Source organism: Lepus europaeus, chromosome 11 (assembly GCF_033115175.1).
Source record: "Lepus europaeus isolate LE1 chromosome 11, mLepTim1.pri, whole genome shotgun sequence".
NCBI classification, from domain to species: Eukaryota; Metazoa; Chordata; class Mammalia; order Lagomorpha; family Leporidae; genus Lepus; species Lepus europaeus.
The window spans coordinates 79,308,354-79,327,694 of NC_084837.1; the positions used below are offsets into that span (position 1 = coordinate 79,308,354).

The 19,341-nt window shown below is 42.6% G+C and overlaps 1 protein-coding gene across 2 annotated transcripts in view; it reads left to right on the top strand.

Annotated features, from left to right (window-relative positions):
- Positions 1-16,725, top strand: part of MYZAP (myocardial zonula adherens protein) — a 97,701-nt gene extending 80,976 nt beyond the window's left edge. For both annotated transcript variants that reach the window (XM_062206001.1, XM_062206002.1), the window contains 2 exons: positions 6,509-6,609; positions 15,760-16,725. In XM_062206001.1, the coding sequence (XP_062061985.1) occupies positions 6,509-6,609; positions 15,760-15,856 (198 nt within the window). In that variant the 3' untranslated portion in view covers positions 15,857-16,725. The remainder of the gene's footprint in view (positions 1-6,508; positions 6,610-15,759) is intronic.
- Positions 16,726-19,341: the final 2,616 nt, after the last annotated feature.

Genomic DNA, 19,341 nt, shown 5'->3' on the forward strand with positions numbered 1-19,341 from the left:
ATTTTTAGTTTTCTTATTACTGAGTTCTGCGAGTTTTTTTTTTTTTAATGTATTCTAGCCCTTTGTCAAATATATGTATTCTGAACATTTTCTATCATTCTGTCACATGCTTTTCCATTTTTAAAATGATACCTGTTGAAGAGAGTTTGAATTTTGGTTTTTATTTTTGATAAATTTGTTAACCTGGTTTTTTTGTAATGGTCTGTGTTTTTTGTGTCCTAAGAAATCTTTGTCTACTACAATATCACAGATATTTTCACCTGTTGTTTCCTCTAAAAATGTTCTGTTTTTTGCTTTTTCACTAGAGGATCCTTTTGAGTTAACTTTGTGTTGTATCTGGAGGGTTGACATTCTTTGTTCCCACGCAGACGGCCAGGCCTCTCACTGTAATGTCCCATTTATTTCTGAGGGTGGTGATTTGTGCTCTCGCTCTCCCACTCTCTCCCTGTTCTCTGTCCCCCTCTCCTCCCTGTCTTCTTTTCTTTTACCAGTCTACCTGGGGGAAAGAGTATCTATTTTGTTGATTAAAAATATTTTAAATAGCTTTTGACTTTGTCGATTTTCTCTATTTCTTTTTCTGTGTTACTGAGTTTTGCTCAGATATTCACTAGTTCCTTCCTTCTAATTGTTTTTTGATGACTTTGATTTCTTTTCTTAGCTTCTTGAAGTAAAACCTTAGGTCACTGACTTTAGACCTTTCTTCTTTTTTTATATAAGCCTTTCAAGCTATAAATGTTCTTCTAAGCTCTGCTTCAGCTGCATCGCACAAGCTTTGATATGTTATGTTTTCATTATTATCCAGTTCAAAATATTTTCTAATTTCCCTTGGGATTTTTTTCATTGATTTATGTATTTTTAGAAGCATGTTTAACTTGTGAATACTTGAGATTTTCCTAGATATCTTATTGTTTTTTATTTCTAATATTTTTATAGTCAGAGAACATACTTTGTATGTTTTAGTTCTTTTAGATTTATTGAGAGTTGTTTTATGGTCCAGCATATGGTTTCTCTTGATTAAGTTTTGTGTATGTATATATCCTATAAATACCATTAAGTACTTGATTAAGTATTATGTATGTGCATGTATGTGTGTGTGTGTATATATATATATATATACCCACCCACCCACACACACACACACACACACACATATATATATATATATATATATATACTGTAAATACCATTAAATTAAGTTTAGGTGCTTGGTAATATTGTTTACATAACATATTTTCCATGGTTTTTATATGGTTATCCTATCATTTTCTGGAAGGAAGATATTAAACTCCATTACTATGATGTTAGACGATCTGTTTCTTTCTTTAATTCTGTCCATTTTAACTATATGTATTTGACAGCTATGTTATTACGTGTGTACTCATTTTGATGTGTCGATGATGAATTGATCTTTTCATTATGAAATGTTGATCATATCTTTGTTAATAGTTTTTGTATTAAATTCTTTTATCTGATATTAATAGAGCCTTTGCTACCCGCTTGTGTTTACTGTATATGTGGTTTATTTTCTTCCATCCACTTATTTTCAACTCACCTGTGTCTGTATTCAAAGTGCATCTCTTGTAGACAACGTATGGTTGGGACTACTTTTTATAAGTTCTGAGGGTCTTTAAATTTTAATTGGAATCTATAGTTCATGAACATTTACTTATGTTAACATAGCTGGATTTAGTTCTACAATTTTATTATTTTCTGTTTGCTTCTTGTGGGTATGTGTGTTTTTTTTATATTTTGTTTGTTTTATTTCCAAGTTCTTGATATCTTTTATGTTATTTAAATGTTTTTTAGAATACCACTTAAGTTTACCTATTTTTTTTTTATTTGACAGGTAGAGTTATAGACAGTGAGAGAGAGACAGAGAGAAAGGTCTTCCTTCCGTTGGTTCACTCCCCAAATGGCTGCCATGGCCGGCACTGTGCTGATCTGAAGCCAGGAGCCTGGTGCTTACTCCTGGTCTTCCATGTGGGTGCAGGGCCCAAGCACTTGAGCCATCCTCCACTGCCCTCCCGGGCCACAGCAGAGAGCTGGACTGGAAGAGGAGTAACTGGGACTAGAACCCGGCGCCCATATGGGATGCCGGTGCCGCAGGTGGAGGATTGACCAAGTGAGCCACGGCGCCCGCCCCCTTAAGTTTACCTATTGACATTTTTGCTGGATCTTTAGGTGTTACAGCATATAGAATTAACTGTTCACAGTCCACATAGAGACAGTATTGTACCATTCCATGTAACATGAAGATAGCTTGCACTATTATAGGTTCATTTACTCCTCTCTAATGTTAACTTTATTATTTTTGCTTTAGTAATCGTGTTTATTGTAAAGATATTAAGAGATAAGAGACTTTTTAATATTTTCTCTCTAATGTCAGCTTTCTATAGACTGCAGAAATTTGATTTAGCATTTTCTGTTATTCAGACCTGGTAGTAAAAAAAAAAAAATTCTAACTTTCTATGTAGGAGTAAGGTCTTTATTCACTCTTATAATTGAAAGATACAGTGCTCTTTGTTGACATTTTCTCTGTAGTTCTCACTGTTTTTAGATTCTGGGTTTTTTTTTTTTTATGAGGAGTATGTGATCAATCAAATGATTACACATCTGTATGTAACCAGTTGCTCTTAAGATTTTTCTTTAATTGTGGTTTCCAGTGATTGGACTGCGATGTATTTTTCTTTGAATTTATCCTGTTTGGGGTTTACTGAGCTTCTTTAATTTGCAAATGTATGTCATTTAAAATTTTCAGTCATTGTTTCTTAGCGTAGTTTTTCTACTTTCGTTATTTTTCCCTCTCTTTCTTTGATTCCAGGACCTACTTTTAAACATTATTCCACAGTTCCATTTGGTTCTTTTCAATCTTTTCTTTGTCTTCCAGTTTATTGACTCTTTTCTTTATCGTCTCCATTCTGAAGTCCGTCTAGAGAATTTTTTACTCTTATTTTCAAGTGTCTACTTTTCAGTTCTAAAACTTTCACTTGGTTCTTTTTTATATTTTCTGATTTTTTACTACTTAATTCATTGTAAGCATACTTTCCTTACCTCACTGATCATAGTTATGATAGCTGACTTGAAGCCCTTGTCTGAGATTTCCAACATCTGAGTCATGTCAGGATTAGTGTTGGGGATTCTCTTTTCCCTTGGGATTGGATGAATTTTTTCTGATTATTCATATGTTGAGTAATTTTGGATTGTAAGCTAAATATTATGATACTGTGTTGTAGAAACTCTGGATTCTATGTCATTGCTCTGTGAATAAGGAGGTCCTGCCTATACTAGGTGATGGCTCAGATCTCAGTCAATTTTTTAAGCTATACTTACAAACTTCTTTTAGTTTGTTCCACACATGCATGGTTCAGGAGTCTACCAGAGACTTGAGCTGAGTCTATACACAGAATCTGGGGTTTCCCTCTGCTCTGAATCCTTTGTTTTGTTTGTTTTAATCTTAATCTTACAGCCCTAGGCTCCTTCTGTGGTTTCTTCTACCAGAAGATTGACTTTCTGTTAAATTTTTATTATACCTGTGCTGCTGTCAACATGACTGTGGTACTCTCAGGGCAAAACTGCAAACCAAAAAAAAAAAAAAAAAAGTAACAAAATGCAGAAGCTCAGGAATACAGAGAAGTACTTGTCACTTGCTCAAAGTTCCCCCTTCCCTCCAAACCTTGCCTGCCTTTGTTGCTAGTGACATTATTGGTTGTTTTATAATTTTTATTCCAAATATATAGCTTTTATACACATGGAATAAAAAGGCCCCACTTGTCGAGTACATCCTCCTCTATACTAGAACTACAGCTCTCACTGTGTTAACTGGGTGGTTGCAGTGGCCTTCCAGCCTGGTCTTCCTGCATTCAGTCTTATTTTCTTCTGATCCACTTTTCACTCAGGAACCAAATGATTATAATGAATTCTGGTGCTAGCCTTGTTCTTAATTGGATTTGATTTTATTTCTTTGTAATGGCATCCATATCCCTTCCTAACTAATTCCTGCCTACCTGTATAATGTGATAAAGTGCTTTTGTGCAATCCATTATGTTTCCACAATTCTGTAATACTTTTCATATTCTCTTTCCCTTCCCTAACTCCAGGAACTGCCTTTTCTTTACCCATTTTGAGTTAGATGTCCCCTCTGAGTTTTCTCCTAATATTCTCTGAGTTTCCTCTGTAATTGCACTTAACACATTGTTCTGTTATGCTATGTTCAGTTGTCTACCCATGAGGGCTGCAAATCATGCCATATGTCCACCTCCCCTCACCTATTTTCACATATTGCCTGACATATAGTAGATTTGCAATAATTTTTTTCTGACTGTATTACAGTTTCATGAGTGTAAAGTTTTGATTTCATGCTTCTGTAAATATCTGATGTATGCACATAGAACTTGCTTGAAACAAAACAGAGGATATTAGTCTACTTTTCTGCTATTTAGTGCATACTAATTAGGGTATCTTTGCTAACCTTGTCTATCTATGTACATATCTATCTATCTGTATCTACCTATCTATCTATCTATCTATCATCTACCTATCTATTTGAGAGACAGACAGAGACAGAGACAGAGAGACAGAAAGATCTTCCATCTACTCATTCACTCAAATACTCACAGTAGCCAGGGCTGGGCCAACTGGAGCCTGGAACTCAGTCCACACCTCCCATATGGTTAGTATGGACCCAGCTTCTTGAGCCATCACATGCTGTTTCCCAAGGTTTGCAGGAAGCTGGATCAGAAGCCGAGCCAGGAGTCCAGGCCCTTCAATATGGGATTTGGGTATCTGAAGCAGCAAATTAACCACTGTGCTAAACTTCTGCTCCTTAACCATGTCTTTTATGCCCCTTAACTACAGGTACTTGACTCAGCATTCTATGAAATCCTTGTGATTAAAGTCTTTACACTGAGAAGGGATATGATGATGGAATTATTGGGACTTCCAGAAAGAGTAACACGCTTCTGTCTTCCTTGTTCCTTGTGATTGGGACAGTGCAGATATTGCTAGGGAAGGGTATGTGTGTGTGTGTATGTGTGTGTGTGTGTGAATGTTGATATCTTCCTGGCAGTAAGCCAGCATCCTTCTTCCGTAGTGAGGATCAGGTGATAGATTTGGAGCCCATAGATCTGTCATAGCTTGTCAGGTGCTAGGGAAGCTGGAATGTCTTCTCTTCCTCTACACCATTTCCTGTTTATCACAAGGGATCCATAGACCTTTACATCATGCAGAATGCGGGCTTGCACCAGAGCTGCTGCTTTGCCCTTGATATTAGCCATTCAGAGCAGGAGCTACTGAGCTGCAAGTCCCCTTCATTTTTTAAAAACAAATGAATTCCTGCTTCCTGGATTGTCTGTTGTCTGAGCATAGTGCCTCCACTTCAGCTCCAACTTGAAAAGAAAATTACTTTCATGTTTTTGTAATTATGCAAATAACATGCACAAAGTAGAAGCATTTATACATACTTTAATTCAGTAAATATTATGTATCTCCTACATGCCACGCTTCAGAGAATGTAGCCAGCAAGATAGGTATGGGTCATTGTCTCATGGAAATTTGTCTAGCATGATAATACAGAGAACTTCTTTAAAACCATCCAAAAGTATCAATACACGGAGATAACCACTATGAATTCTTTCTGAAAAAAATTTTGTGAAATTTTAATTTTTTTGTATGTGTGTGTAATTTTTTTGTGTGTTTTAAATTTCAGGCACCATCATTTCATCTGTTTGCATTTTAACATCCTCAACTCTCCTACTCCTTTATCTTTCATTTCCCCCATGGGGCAAATTCCTAATTCCTGAGCATCTAATTATCAACCTATGTAATGTTTGGCCCTGGCCCGAAATAGAGCTATTTAGAATGCTAATTTTAATCCCAAAGAGCTAATTCTACTTTATATGTTTGAGATTCTGAATTTTCCACACCTATGAAATACTAATTATTAAGTTATAGAGGTATTTCCCACTAAATTAAATTAATAGACTTGCTCATTTTATAGTTTAATGAGGGGGTGTTAAAAGTTGAGCTGCGCCTTAGTTTACAATGGCAAAAAGTGGTAAATATCTAAACACCCATCAATAAGAGACTAGTTAAATAAATATATCCATACAGTGGAATAGTGTGAACCAATTAAAATAGTTTGTTGACATAGAAAAAGAAAACCTAATAAACATGGAAAGATACCTTCGGTAGATTGTTGACTTGGAAAAAAGTAGATTAGAGTATAGATGCGGATATTTTGTTTGTTGCTTATGTGAAGTTGCTGTATGTGCATGTACATACACAGAAAGCTAGCTATAAAGATTCAGTCAACACCTTTCTTCAAAACACCCATGTCAGAGATAAATTAATACATTGTGAGATACAGTAATACTTTGATACAGAGATACAGTAATACATTGTGATAAATGGCCATGTCACAAGGGGAAATTAGCTAATATGTACAAATTATATTGTGTGTTTTTGTAGAGGACCATATTTGGTTTACTAAATATATTTTTTTCTTCTCTAGAATAATGAACTACAAAGCAGGTTGGACTATTTAACAGAAATCCAGTCCAAGACTGAAGTGGAAACCAGAGAGGTTGGAGTGAGCTGTGATCTCCTACCCAGGTATTTAGGAATTTCCTGTTTTTATGACTAAAATTCTTCTTCGACTTAGGGAAATACTTTAGTGGGCTGTTATTAACAGAATTACATTCTTTCAACCAAAAATATTTCTGTGAAGCTAAGCGGTGGCTGCTGAGGGGGTCTGACTGGTTCCCGTGGGAGCAGGGCATTGAGTAGGGAGGGCAGTGGGGACAGCAAAGCAGAGACCTGGAGAAGCCACTGCCCTAGCAGTGAGTGTGTGCATTTCTGTGTGCATTGACTCACTCATTCTGCAAACAGCTGTTGAGTCTTCCCTGTGCCAGATAGTTCTGACACAAGAGGAACCAGATTTGGTTCCTGCACCGATGCTGATCACGGTATGAGAGGGGCATCCAAAGGTACTTTGGTAACAGAAGGGGGAGGGTCTAAGTCTTGACCAAAATTCATCTCCCCAGTACTTTAACAGAGTATTGTCAAACAGTGGATTCAGTCTTTAGCAGGTGTGTGTGGTAACTATGGCCTAGTTTGTTCAGTTGCATTCCTGAGCTAGAGGCCTGGCCCATTCATCACTAAGTTACTGCTTCACACTCTTCATGCCCATGTCTCTCCTCCCCCATGCCTGTGTCTCTCCCAGGCAAGACTCGAGCCTGTGACACAGTCACATCCCTTGAGTAACTCAGTTACCATTTCTAGATGCTTACAACTGTGTGGCTTAAAGAAGACAGAAAACCAGTTTGCCTCTAGGATGCTGATGATTTGTGACTTAGGCTTTAGATAATCATAGTTACAAAGATACCCGGTATGCTGTCTATCGAGGGAGATTCTTGTGTACGTTGGAATCTTTGTGTGTGCAGTGATAGACATGAGTAGTCCAGAAAAATGGTGAATCCTGGAACCTCAAGCGGTTACAGCTGGTGGGACACAGCGATGAGCCAGTCCCTGAGCTGGGAGCTGGCGCCAGAGTGCCTTCAGGTGGGTGGTGGGTTTCCCCTTGCTGAGCCCTCAGTTTCCCAACCGTGCAGTGAGCAGTTTGGCCAGGTGACTTCTTAGGGCTCTGCCAGCTCCAACGTCACAGAAGACCTCATTTCTTTACTTATTTTTATGGTTTGTTACCGATGTTTTCCTTTTGGTTCATTCAAGTTAGCCATTGGCCATTCTCAAGGAATTTGCCGAAAGCAACATTAAGCTTTTTCTTTGACAGTGTTCTCACTTACATGGCTTGTTTTCTGATAAAAGCAAGGCAGTTTTATCATTTTGATATACTTAGCGGAAAATGTTAAAAAAATAAAATAAAAAGGGCAAGGAAATATAAACAGACTCCAGGTCTCATCAACCTGTGGTGCAGAGGATATGTCGAAAGTATAACAAAAAAGAATGATTGATCATCCGTGGGGACCTCTTCTGAAATGTAAATACCGTGGCCATTTCCCTCCATTTTTATTTTTCAAGAACCAAGTGACTTAGTCCACTCTAATTGCCCACATAATAAATCTTGTTTGACTAAGTTGGGTACGAAACTATGTCTGAAACCAATAAATTGTTTGTTTTCTAATTCCCACATTTTGGCTTAAAATAGGCTTTTCAATTTGTATGCCCAAGAATAGCCTGAAGCAAACTTTTATGGCTGAGTTATGAAACCACAAAGCGGTTTTCATAATGGAAGTGCTGACAGACCCTTAACTTATGGCCACGGTGAACTTGGAAGCCACCTGAGTGTCTAAAAGGCAGCTTTTCCGTAAATGGAGCACTGGGTGTCCCCTAGGATCCCTCTTCACCCTCTAACTGCCTGGTCGATCAGCAGAGGAAATGAAAGCTCCATAGCCACACTTCCGAGGAGGTAGAATAATGCTCCACGCGTTTCGTTTCCTCACAGCTGTTTATTAAGCGCCTACTGTGTGAAAGGTGCCACACAGTTCTGGTGGGGGGGTGCGCAGGATCCTTAGAGAGAACTCCAGGCAATAGCTCGGCTTCTTGGGTGCTCCTTGCTGTGGGCTGGGATCCTGGAGAGGCTGGGGACGCCTACGGTTGGGGTGAAGAGGATTAGTGAGAATCCACTGCGGGAACAAACCGAGAAAGTCTGCATTGAGTCTGTTTTGTATGTTAGGTTCCAGGTAAGATTTTGTTTGAATAAAGAGGCCTATGGTCAGAAACACATTGGGCCCCCTGGTCTGGTCACATTTTAGAGACACCAAAATGGATGTGTAGAGAGATAAAGTGATTCTAGTGAACCTGGATCAGAACCAGGCCTTCTGAGTCTTGGTGCAGCACATTTGTAGTTTGAAAATGCTCATTAGAATGTTGCAAAAATGTGTTGTGTACAGCCCAACAAAATTCTTGGTTCTTACTTCAACTTCTGACTTGCATCTAAGTAACAGAAGATTCCATGGTGTTTTCCAGGATATTTTGAACCAGCCTCCTCCAGAATATTTTTTTTTTAATTTTTTTAATTTTTATTATTTTTTGACAGGCAGAGTGAACAGTGAGAGAGAGAGAGAGACAGAGAGAAAGGTCTTCTTTTGCCGTTGGTTCACCCTCCAATGGCCGCCGCGGCCGGCACACTGCGGCCGGCGCACCGCACTGATCTGAAGGCAGGAGCCAGGTGCTTCTCCTGGTCTCCCATGGGACTAGAACCCGGTGTGCCGGCGCCGCAAGGCAGAGGATTAGCCTGTTGAGCCATGGCGCCGGCCTTATTTTTTATTTTTTGACAGGCAGAGTGGATAGTGAGAGAGAGAGAGAGAGAGAGAGAAAGAAAGGTCTTCCTTTTTGCCGTTGGTTCATCCTCCAATGGCCGCTGCGGCCGGCGCATCTCGCTGATCCGAAGCCAGGAGCCAGGTGCTTCTCCTGGTCTCCCATGCGGGTTCAGGGCCCAAGCACTTGGGCCATCCTCCACCGCCCTCCCGGGCCATAGCAGAGAGCTGGCCTGGAAGAGGGGCAACCGGGACAGAATCCGGCGCCCCGACCGGGACTAGAACCCGGTGTGCCGGCGCCGCAAGGTGGAGGATTAGCCTGTTAAGCCATGGCGCCGGCCTCCAGAATATTTTTGATCACTAAAAGTATTGAGTTAAGCCTCAATTATGTAAGAATGTTTTGTGCTTCCTTTCTGTTCTTCTCCCACAAAACAAACAGACACCCTCAGCAGTGTGGTCCACCTGTGCAGATTCTCAGCTGCCTGGCCTCCCAGCCCAGCTAACTGCTAACTGAGCACAGCCTTGGGCAAGTTACTTAATCGCTTTGAAACCTCTACTCTTTCATCCTTGAAATGGGAATGAAGATGAGGATGTTACATCTCATTGGGTTGCTGTGAAGATTAAATGAAAACATGTGTAAAAAGCATTTAGCATGGTAACTAGACTGAAGCTAAACACTTAATAAAAGGGTTTTTTAAAATTACTAACTAGACTAAACCTGATTTTAGATGTAAAACACTTTATGAAATATAAATGGATTTAGGTGTGCCTAAGACAGCTTCACTGATTTAATTTTTACTGGTGATAATTCGTGATTTAATGAAAAAGAGTCTCATCAAATATACAGTGTTTCAGTATGCACTGGGCTCTCCACTAAGGGTTGGAAATTAAGGGCTTGAACTCTTTTCAACACTGCATGAAACTCTGCAAGTCCCAATGATTGATAAGGTCTCCCTCCACTGAGACACAAGAGTGTTCCAGGCACCAGGCACACAACTCCTGGCAGAGCAGCATGGCCCCGCCTACCCGTTTCTCCTTACACCTGAAGTGCTGTGTGCTGTGCTACTGCGAACAGCATTTGACTACACCATTCCGTTCTCTTGTGCTCTTGAAGGAAAATGACACAGCCTTTTCTTTACCTATAGCACCACCAATCCCCTCTTCTAAACCACCCTCGCCCATTTTCCTCCTGACCCTTCCAGCACCGTGAACTCCGGGGGATTTCCTAGTCTAGTATTGAGCTGATGTTCAATAAACATCTGTTGGATGAAGGAAGGAACAGTGCACAGCGAGACGGGACTTCAGCAGCTGATCTGTATTGCCATATGGTTTATTTATTTGATGAAAGCTTTAAAAGCAGTGCTTTGCATCCCTCCCTCTCTCCCTATCCCTCTGCCTGGCCCTTGATGGAATGTAAGCTTTGTAAGGGTAGGGTTTTTCATCCAGTAGACAAATTGCAGTTGTGCTAGGACCTACTTAGAACAGTGCCTGGTGTAAGGTTGACAGTCAGTATTTGATGAATGGAAGCTGTCTCCCTACAGCATTCGACAATCCTCCCTCATTAGAATACCTGTTTCTTACCCTTGTGGGACTTTTCCCTCCTGATTCTCTCCCGACTCTGAGGCCTGTCCCCTCTCTCTCCTTTGATGGGGCCTCTTCCTCCTAGAAGATTTTCACCATGAGAGCTCCTTGTGGTTCTGTCTTGGTTACAGCAGTTCCTGCAAACTTGCAGCCAGTCTCTTGGCTTTGCCTCCCCTCCCTGTGGCTGAACCCCAAGGTGATGTCTTCACTCCCTGCTGCCTTCTGGGCAGTGGTATTTGGTGTCTTCCTGATCTTCACACTCACCATATCCACAGCTGAGTGCGTTTTCTTTTACTATAAAGCCGCTTCGTCTCAGGAGAAGTTAAGAATAATGGCTTGGAAGTCAGAAGACCTGAGTGTGGGTCCTAGACCTGCCTCCTGATAGTTCTACAACTTTGGGACAACTCCTACTTCCTGGAGTCTCAGTTTTTCACCTTGAAAAGGAAGATTTTGATGGTAATCCCCAAGAAGCTTCCTGAGAAGGCTAAGTGCCCTACCAGGCCCAGCCTGAGTGCCTGCATTTTCATATTTCTGGGTTGTTTTTTTTTGTTTTGTTTTGTTTTCTGTTTTCATTTATTTGAGTTTTCTCTTTTGTTTCTTAGTCTAGATAGGCGTTTGTTAATTTTTTTATCTTTGCAAAGAACCAGCCCATCATTTCATTTTTTCTTTTTCACTTTTTAGTCTCCACTTCTTTCTACTGTGATTTTTATCATTTCTTTCCCTTTGCTGATTTGGGGTTTGGTTTGTTCTTGTGTTTTCAGTCCCTTGAGGTGCAGCACTATGTGGTTTATTGGAGCTCTTTCTGCTTTGTTGATTGCTGCAAGTGTGCCTCTTAGCACTGTCTACTGCATCTCATAGGTTTTGGTAGGTGTGTTTCCATCTTCCTTTGTTTTGAGATACTTTGAAACTTCTTTCTAATTTCTTCCTGGATCCATTGGATACTTGTAAGTAAGTTGTTTGCTGTCTATGCATTTGTATTGCCTCCAGCCTTTTCCTGGCTGCTGATCCCTAGTTCTTTTGCACTGTGGTGGGAAGAGATGCATTGTCGGATTTCTGCTGGTGCTGCTCCCACTTGCCTGGCTACCCTGCTCGATGTATGGTGATCACTTCTGCTCCTAGATTTGGTCACTCGTCCTGTCCTGTCCCTTTCCTTCATGGTTTGCGTTGCAGCTTCACATCCTACAGGCAGCAGCTACCTGAGACTGGTCATACCTTATGTCAAACTTGCTCAGTACCGTCTCCTGCCTCCAGTTTCTCCTCCTCAGCTCCTTCCACTCCTTCATCCGATCTTTGTGATGTAAGTTTCTATTGAGTAAGGAACTCATCATGGAGAAAGGGGAGAGGAAAAAAAGGTGAGGAGGGAATCACTGTGAGTTCAGGGACTTTTAAGCACATGTTTTTTAAAGATTCAAGAGTTCAGAGTTCAGTGTGAAAACTGCAATAGATGTGTATGAAAGCCACTGAGTACAGTTTCAGGTCATCTAGCCTTTATTTACAGAGAATAGTGGAAAACCAAAAAAAAAAAAAAAAGCAACTTTTCGTTCTCCTGCCCCTTAGTGAAACTCCCCTTCCAGCAAACTCATAAATTATGTCTTAATGTCTTAATAGGTGTGATTTGATGAAAAATATTCCCCATGGTCATAAGTACCTGGCACATAGTAAGTGCTTTAAAATGCTTGCATTTTCATATTTCTGTTGTAGAGACCAGAGCACAAAGTAGCTTTTTGTCTAAGCTTTATTTACTGATTCTTCTATTGTTTCCCCCAGGGAAACTGCCCCTTTATGGATTAATAAAAGGTTAACAATCGCCCGAAAGTGTTAAGGAAAATGGTTGCATTTCAGTTCCGTGGTTGAAATGATTTTGTGTGCTTGAAATCCTGTTGTTTCCAAGTAGCCATCAACTTAATAAAATGCCCTGCTTCTTTTTTGAAAGGTTGAGATACGAGAGGCTGTTTTGGAAACCCAGGAGGTTTACCTTTATAAATGCTTCTGCATTTTATGGGCTTTCAGGATATTCTCACCAGAGACCACTTCTGTTCTGTGGAATTTTCACAGGCATTGGCACAAATTGCCATCTGGCTTCTGCCCCTGTCACTCTGCTAACCTGCCTGGTCAGCTCCCTGGGGACTCCCAGATGGTCAGATCCCATGGATTCTTCTCTGTGGCAAATGACACTGGAACCACTGACTACTCAAAAATCCCTCAGCCTCTGTGTCCAGTGTCACCATATGTGGAGTGACAGTGACCTCCTCCTAGGAACAGGCCATGAAGGTGATGGAGATGTGGTTTTAACCCTCAGAGAAATGATGCCCAGCAGTAAAGACAGTGTGTAGAATGGTAGGTGCAATGAGATGGGGCCAGCGTTGTGGTGGAAGCATGTGTAAGAGTCGTTTCCAAGGTTTATGTGGGATGGGGAATAAAAAGTATGGGGAAGATGTATTTAATAGACTGGAGGGAGATATAAAGCTTAAAATCCAGCTCTTCCACCCCCAAACCCCCAGTCCCACCCCCAAATTCACTTCTAGTACATCCTGAACCATTTTGTGACTGATTGGACATGAGACGTTAAGGGGAAAGGGGGTGATTCTTTTGTCTGATAGATGCATTTCTTGTCACTACATTCGTTGGGGTAAGGATTGTCGCTGCTGTGTACGTGAAGCAACCCGCAAGTATCAGTGGCTTAGCACAAAAAAGATGATGAGTGCTAGGCATCCCTCCAGCTTCACTCTCCAGGTGTGAATTGCTGGGTACCAATGTCCTGGCCGTGCTAAATTGCTCTGCTCTCAGTTGGCCCCAAATGTCTTCATTTTTGTATTGCTCTGGGTTCTAGCCCAAAAGGGAGATGGAAGAGAGTTAAATGGCTATTTTACAAATGTTTGGGCAGCTGTAAGGAAAGTAAAACAAAGGACAATGGCAGGGTCTAAGGCTCACAGCAGCTGTTTTGTGTTGTGAAGATTAGGTATTTTACCAAGAAAAGAGGTGTATTGTGCTCCTCCTGAGGAGCACGGGGCTGGCCCCTGCTCTGCTCTGGTAAATGCCAGCACAGTGATGGGAGCACCTGTGGAGAGAGGGGAGTCCCACGGGGAGACAGGAAGCTAGATACTGGGCAGGGGGTGGGGGCGCTGCCTTGCTCTTTTTGTAACATCCTAGTTTCTGAGGAACTGATCCAATGCTACCAGACCTGACCCATCCCTTGAGACAGCGCCAGTCCATTCATCAGGGTAGAACCCCCGTGACTTCATCCTCTTCAGTGGGCTCCACCTCTTAGAGGTTTCAGGACTGCGTCCCTGCCACATTGGGAACTAAGCTTCCAGCACCTAGGGGAACAAGCCATATCCAAACCGCAGCGCCCCTGTAGTCCAGAGAAGGAGGGGGAGCTGGTAGGAGAAGGCAAAGGGGGAGCCACCGCTGTGGCCTTGGGGAGAGGAGTGGAGTCAGTGACCAAGCTGCAGCCTGCCTGGGAAAAACAAATGTCCTGACCTCTCTATTCTCTGGTCACCTACTGCATTTTCCCAGTTGGTCAAAAATGGAACTGGAAACTAAAAGACAAGGTAGCCTTTTGATGCTGATATTCATGGCAGCTCCCCAGAGTAGAGGGGGTGGAGAAGCGGGAGAGGAGGGCTGAATGGGCACATGGGGGATGTTCAGCATAGCTCTTTATGTCTCTAGTATAGCACCTAACACATGCTATTAAAATGAGCCATGTGGGGTCAGCTCTGTGGCCTAGCGGGTAAAGCCGCCTCCTGCAGCCCTGGCATCCCATATGGGCGCTGGTTCGAGACTTGGCTGCTCCACTTCCAACCCACATCCCTCCTCATGTGCCTGGGAAAGCAGTAGAAGATGGCCCAAGTGCTTGGGCCCCTGCACCCACGTGGGAGACCTAAAAGAAGCTCTGGGCTCCTGGCTTCGGATCTGCCTAGCTCTGGCCGCTGCGGCCATTTAGGGAGTGAACCAGTAGAAAGAAGACCTCCCTCTGTCTCTGCCTCTGCCTCTCTGTAACTCTGCCTTTCAAATAAATAAATAAATATTATTATTATTATTATTATTGACAGGCAGAGTGGACGGTGAGAAAGAGAGACAGAGAGAAAGGTCTTCCTTTTTGCCGTTGGTTCACCCTCCAATGGCCGCCACGGCCAGCGCACTGCAGCTGGCGCACCGTGCTGATCTAAAGGCAGGAGCCAGGTGCTTCTCCTGGTCTCCCATGCAGGTGCAGAGCCCAAGGACTTGGGCCATCCTCCACTGCACTCCCAGGCCACAGCAGAGAGCTGGCCTGGAAGAGGGGCAACCAGGACAGAATCTGGCTCCCCGACCGGAACTAGAACCTGGTGTGCCGGCACTGCTAGGCGGAGGATTAGCTTGTTGAGCCACGGCGCTGGCCAATAAATAAATCTTTTTAAAAAATGATCGATGTATACATCTTTGCTACCATATTATGAGTTCCTTGAGTGTATGTTTTATATTTTTCTGAATCATTGGTGCCTATTATAGCCTTTAAAAGTTGCTAAAAATTAAGCTCCTGTTGTAGAACACTAGAAATTCATTTTCCACAGTTCTTGGGATGTGTAAGATCAAGTACTAGTTATGGTGCCTTCTAAGTGTGACCTCTCGTAGCAGAATGGACCATAGACCTCTCTGGGGTCTCTTTCATGAGGACACTGATCTCATTCCCAAGGACTTCAGTCTCACGACCCCTCCCAAAGTCCCCATCTCTTAATGCCATCACCTTGGAGAGTAGGATATCAACAAATGAAGCAGGTTGCTTTTGAAATGTTTAATTGAAATATGAAGCTGCACTATTGTGGTCTTTTTCAGTGTCGAGAATATGATTTCCTAGAGTTGTCTTTCCCAGTGAGAAGTGTGGGAAGTCTTGTTTCCTCTTCCTAATCTGTGTTTTCTCTTTCCTCAGCCAAACAGGCAGGACTCGCGAAATCGTGATGCCTTCCAGGAACTACACCCCATACACCAGAGTCCTGGAGTTAACCGTGAAGAAAACTCTGACTTAGGCACTTAGATACATGCACTTTGAACTGCTGGACAGAGGCCCTGGCACCCTGGGACTTGAAACCAGGAAAGGGTGCCCGTTGTTTCTTTATTAACCCAGTGTCAGCCAGATTGGAAATGGCTGAAGCTCTGATCCACTTCTAAGACAGGAGGGGAAGTGGAGGTAGAGAGGGTGGGTGAGAGACCGGTGAGTATATGAGGTCATTTGTCAAACACCCAACCAAGTACCTGCTGCCCCTGCTGGCCTGCATCACGGGTTGTTTCTATGGACACTGAAATCTTAGCAAAATTCCCTTGTAATTTCTCTTCTGTGACTTTGGTTGGGGGAGCGGGGGAAGGGCATTATTTTGAAAGTTTGTGTTATTCACACCAGGATCACTTGTTACAGCAAGAAGGCTTTGTTTACCCATAAAAGTATTAGGGACAGTGTTTCTCTGGCACAGGGAAACCTGACCATGAGGAGCAGGGGCAGCCAGAAAAACTTGAACCTGGGGGGACGCGTACCCTGCTGCACGGGGCTCTCTGCTCTTGGCCCCGAGGATCTGTGCAGGGCTGTTGTGGGAGCCTCAGTTAGAAACCTGTGTGGGCCAGACAAGCTTCCCTCTCATGCGCTAATCCTTTGGTTTAATTTGTGCCTTATGCCTTTATCGGGCGAGCTGAAATCACTCTATTTATTCAAACTGTGATTTGTTTTTTCTTTCTCACTTTAACTTAAAGAGAATTTTGTACGTTGTGCATATTTCATCTTTTAACGTGTTCAGTCTCATTTTGTGTTTTTGTCAAATGAATGAATAATCTGTTCACGCATGCTCTTCTTTGATATTGTAACCTGTGTCACCCATGTTTAATAAAAGCCATATATTTTGTTCTAGTATTGTTTCTGTGTATAATCCATTACCATCTAGAAGGGGTAGAGAATGGATCAGTTCCTGTAATGAGTGTCAAAGTCAGATCACAGGGATCTTTTTCAATTGGTACAGTTCATAGAAGCATTTATAAGCCACACAATTGGTCTATGTGTTTCTTTTTTTTTTTTTTTTTTTTTCAAGATTTATTTATTCATTTGAAAGTCAGAGCTTGGGCCGGCGCTGTGGTGCAGCAGGTTAACACCCTGGCCTGAAGCGCCAGCATCCTATATGGGTACCTGTTCTAGTCCCAGCTGCTCCTCTTCTGATCCAGCTCTCTGCTGTGGCCTTGGACTAGCAGTTGGAGGATGGCTCAAGTCCTTGGGCCCCTGCACCCACATGGGAGACCAGGAAGAAGCTCCTGGCTCCTGGCTCCTGGCTTCAGATCGGCGCAGTTCCAGCTGTTGCAACCATCTGGTGAGTGAACCAACGGATGGAAGACCTCTCTCTCTGTCTCTACCTCTCTCTGTAACTCTTGTCTTTCAAATAAATAAAATAAATCTTAAAAAAGAAAGAAAGAAAGAAAGAAAGGAAGAAAGAGCTACACAGAGAGAAGAGATGCAAGAGAAAGAAAGAGGTCTTCCATCCACTGGCTCACTCCCCAATTGGAAGCAATGGCTGGAGCTTTGCCAATTTGAAGTCAGGAGCTTCCTCCGGGTCTCCCATGGGGGTCCAGGGGCCCAAGGACATGAGCCATTTTCTACTGCCTTCCCAGGCCATAACAGAGAGCTGGATCAGAAGTGGAGCAGCTGGGACTTGAACTGGGGCCCATATGGGATGCTGGCACTGGAGGCGGCAGCTTTACCTGCTAAGCTACAGCACCGGCCCCCTGTGTGTTTCTTTTTAATTCCTGGAATTTATTTAGTTAACTACCTTCTGGAAAGAGTAAGATACGTTCTTTGTCATATAATACAAAAATAGTTTTCACTTTGAGAAATCTCCCTTCCTTTGCCCAAAATTCCTACCCCTTACTCCACCCCCCTACTGAAAGACAGAAAGGGAGAGAGAAACGAAATTGAATAAATCACTATGAGTTAGATAGTGTAAAGAGGAAAATGCACATTTTGGAGTCAAATTTGTATTTAAATTCTGGCTGTGGGAGCTTTGGCAAGTCATGAGAACTCTGACTATTAGTTTCATTCTCTAAAATCCTGAAGCGGTCACGTCTACTTAATATGCTGATGTGAAGGGTGTATGAAGTAAGTGGCACAGAGATGGGTGCAGGCTGGGTACATAAGCTTTGGTTGCTGTCATTCTCCAGGTTTGTTTCAAAGCCCCATTGACCCTCACCAATGGACGTGTTGCAGCAGCAAGAAACCATGGTCTATGGAAATGACCCAGGAGGAGTATTTAGGGCAGAGGCAGGCTTTAAGACCAGGAGATAGGGAAGCTGGACTCAGAGAGCAATACTAGGTCCCAGGAGACCCATGCCCTTGGAGAAGCTAATCTGGAAGCAGTTTCTTAATGACTTAAGAATGCCAGGGTTTTTTTTTTTTTTAAGATTTATTTATTTATTTGAAAGTCAGAGTTACACAGAGAGGAGAGGCAGAGAGAGAGAGAGAGATAGAGAGAGAGAGAGGTCTTCCATCCACTGGTTCACTCCCCAGATGGCTTAAACGGCCGGAGTTGTGCTGATCCGAAGCTAGGAGCCAGGAGCCTCTTCCAGGTCTCCCACGTGGGTACAGGGGCCCTAGGACTTGGGCCATCTTCTACTGCTTTCCCAGGCCACAGCAGAGAGCTGGATCTGAAGTGGAGCAGCCGAGGCTAGAACCAGCGCCCATATGGGATGCTGGCGCTTCAGGCCAGGGCGCTAACCCGCTGCGCCACCGCACCAGCCCAGGAATGCCAGTTTTAATGAGACCAAGGCAGAAATGAAAACTGTTGTACAAACACGTCTACATTTCCTCTTCCTTCTCTTTCTCAAGCAAGCAAAAGAAACAAAGAAAAACCATAGTAACTTTATGTTTAAAGAATACCAAGGATCCCTCTGCAGCTGGGTGTTTATGTTTTTAAATGTGTCTTCACCAAGTGGCAAGTTCTGAACACTATTTAAACTCTTCTAAAAGACGATGAAAGAGAGTTTTTAAATCATACAGGCTAACACTGAAAGAAACTGAGAGGTAATCCTTCTAGATCCTTTGCCAAAATTAACTCTAGTGACCCCTAAACTTCCCTCTGAGAAGAGTGGCATTCATCAACTCTTTGTGAGCACGGCTATTATATAGAATTAGGGGGAATTAACTCTAGTATTATATGATACGTTTATCTCCCTGAAATGAAAAACGGTGTAGGTAAGGCTTCAGTTGATTAAAATTTTTAATTTATTTTCAGTTTATTTGAAAGGCAAGGAGACAGAGAGGTCTTCCATCCACTAGTTTATTCCCCATGTACCTGCAAAAGCTGGAGCTGAGCTGAGCTCAAGACAGGAGGTGGCAATGCAGTCTGAGTCTCCCACATGGGTGGTAGGGACCCAAGTACTTGAGCTATCACCTGCTGCCACCGGGGGGGGGGGGGTATTAGAAGGAAGTTTTGAGGCCGGCGCTGCGGCACACTAGGCTAATCCTCCGCCTGCAGCGCTGGCA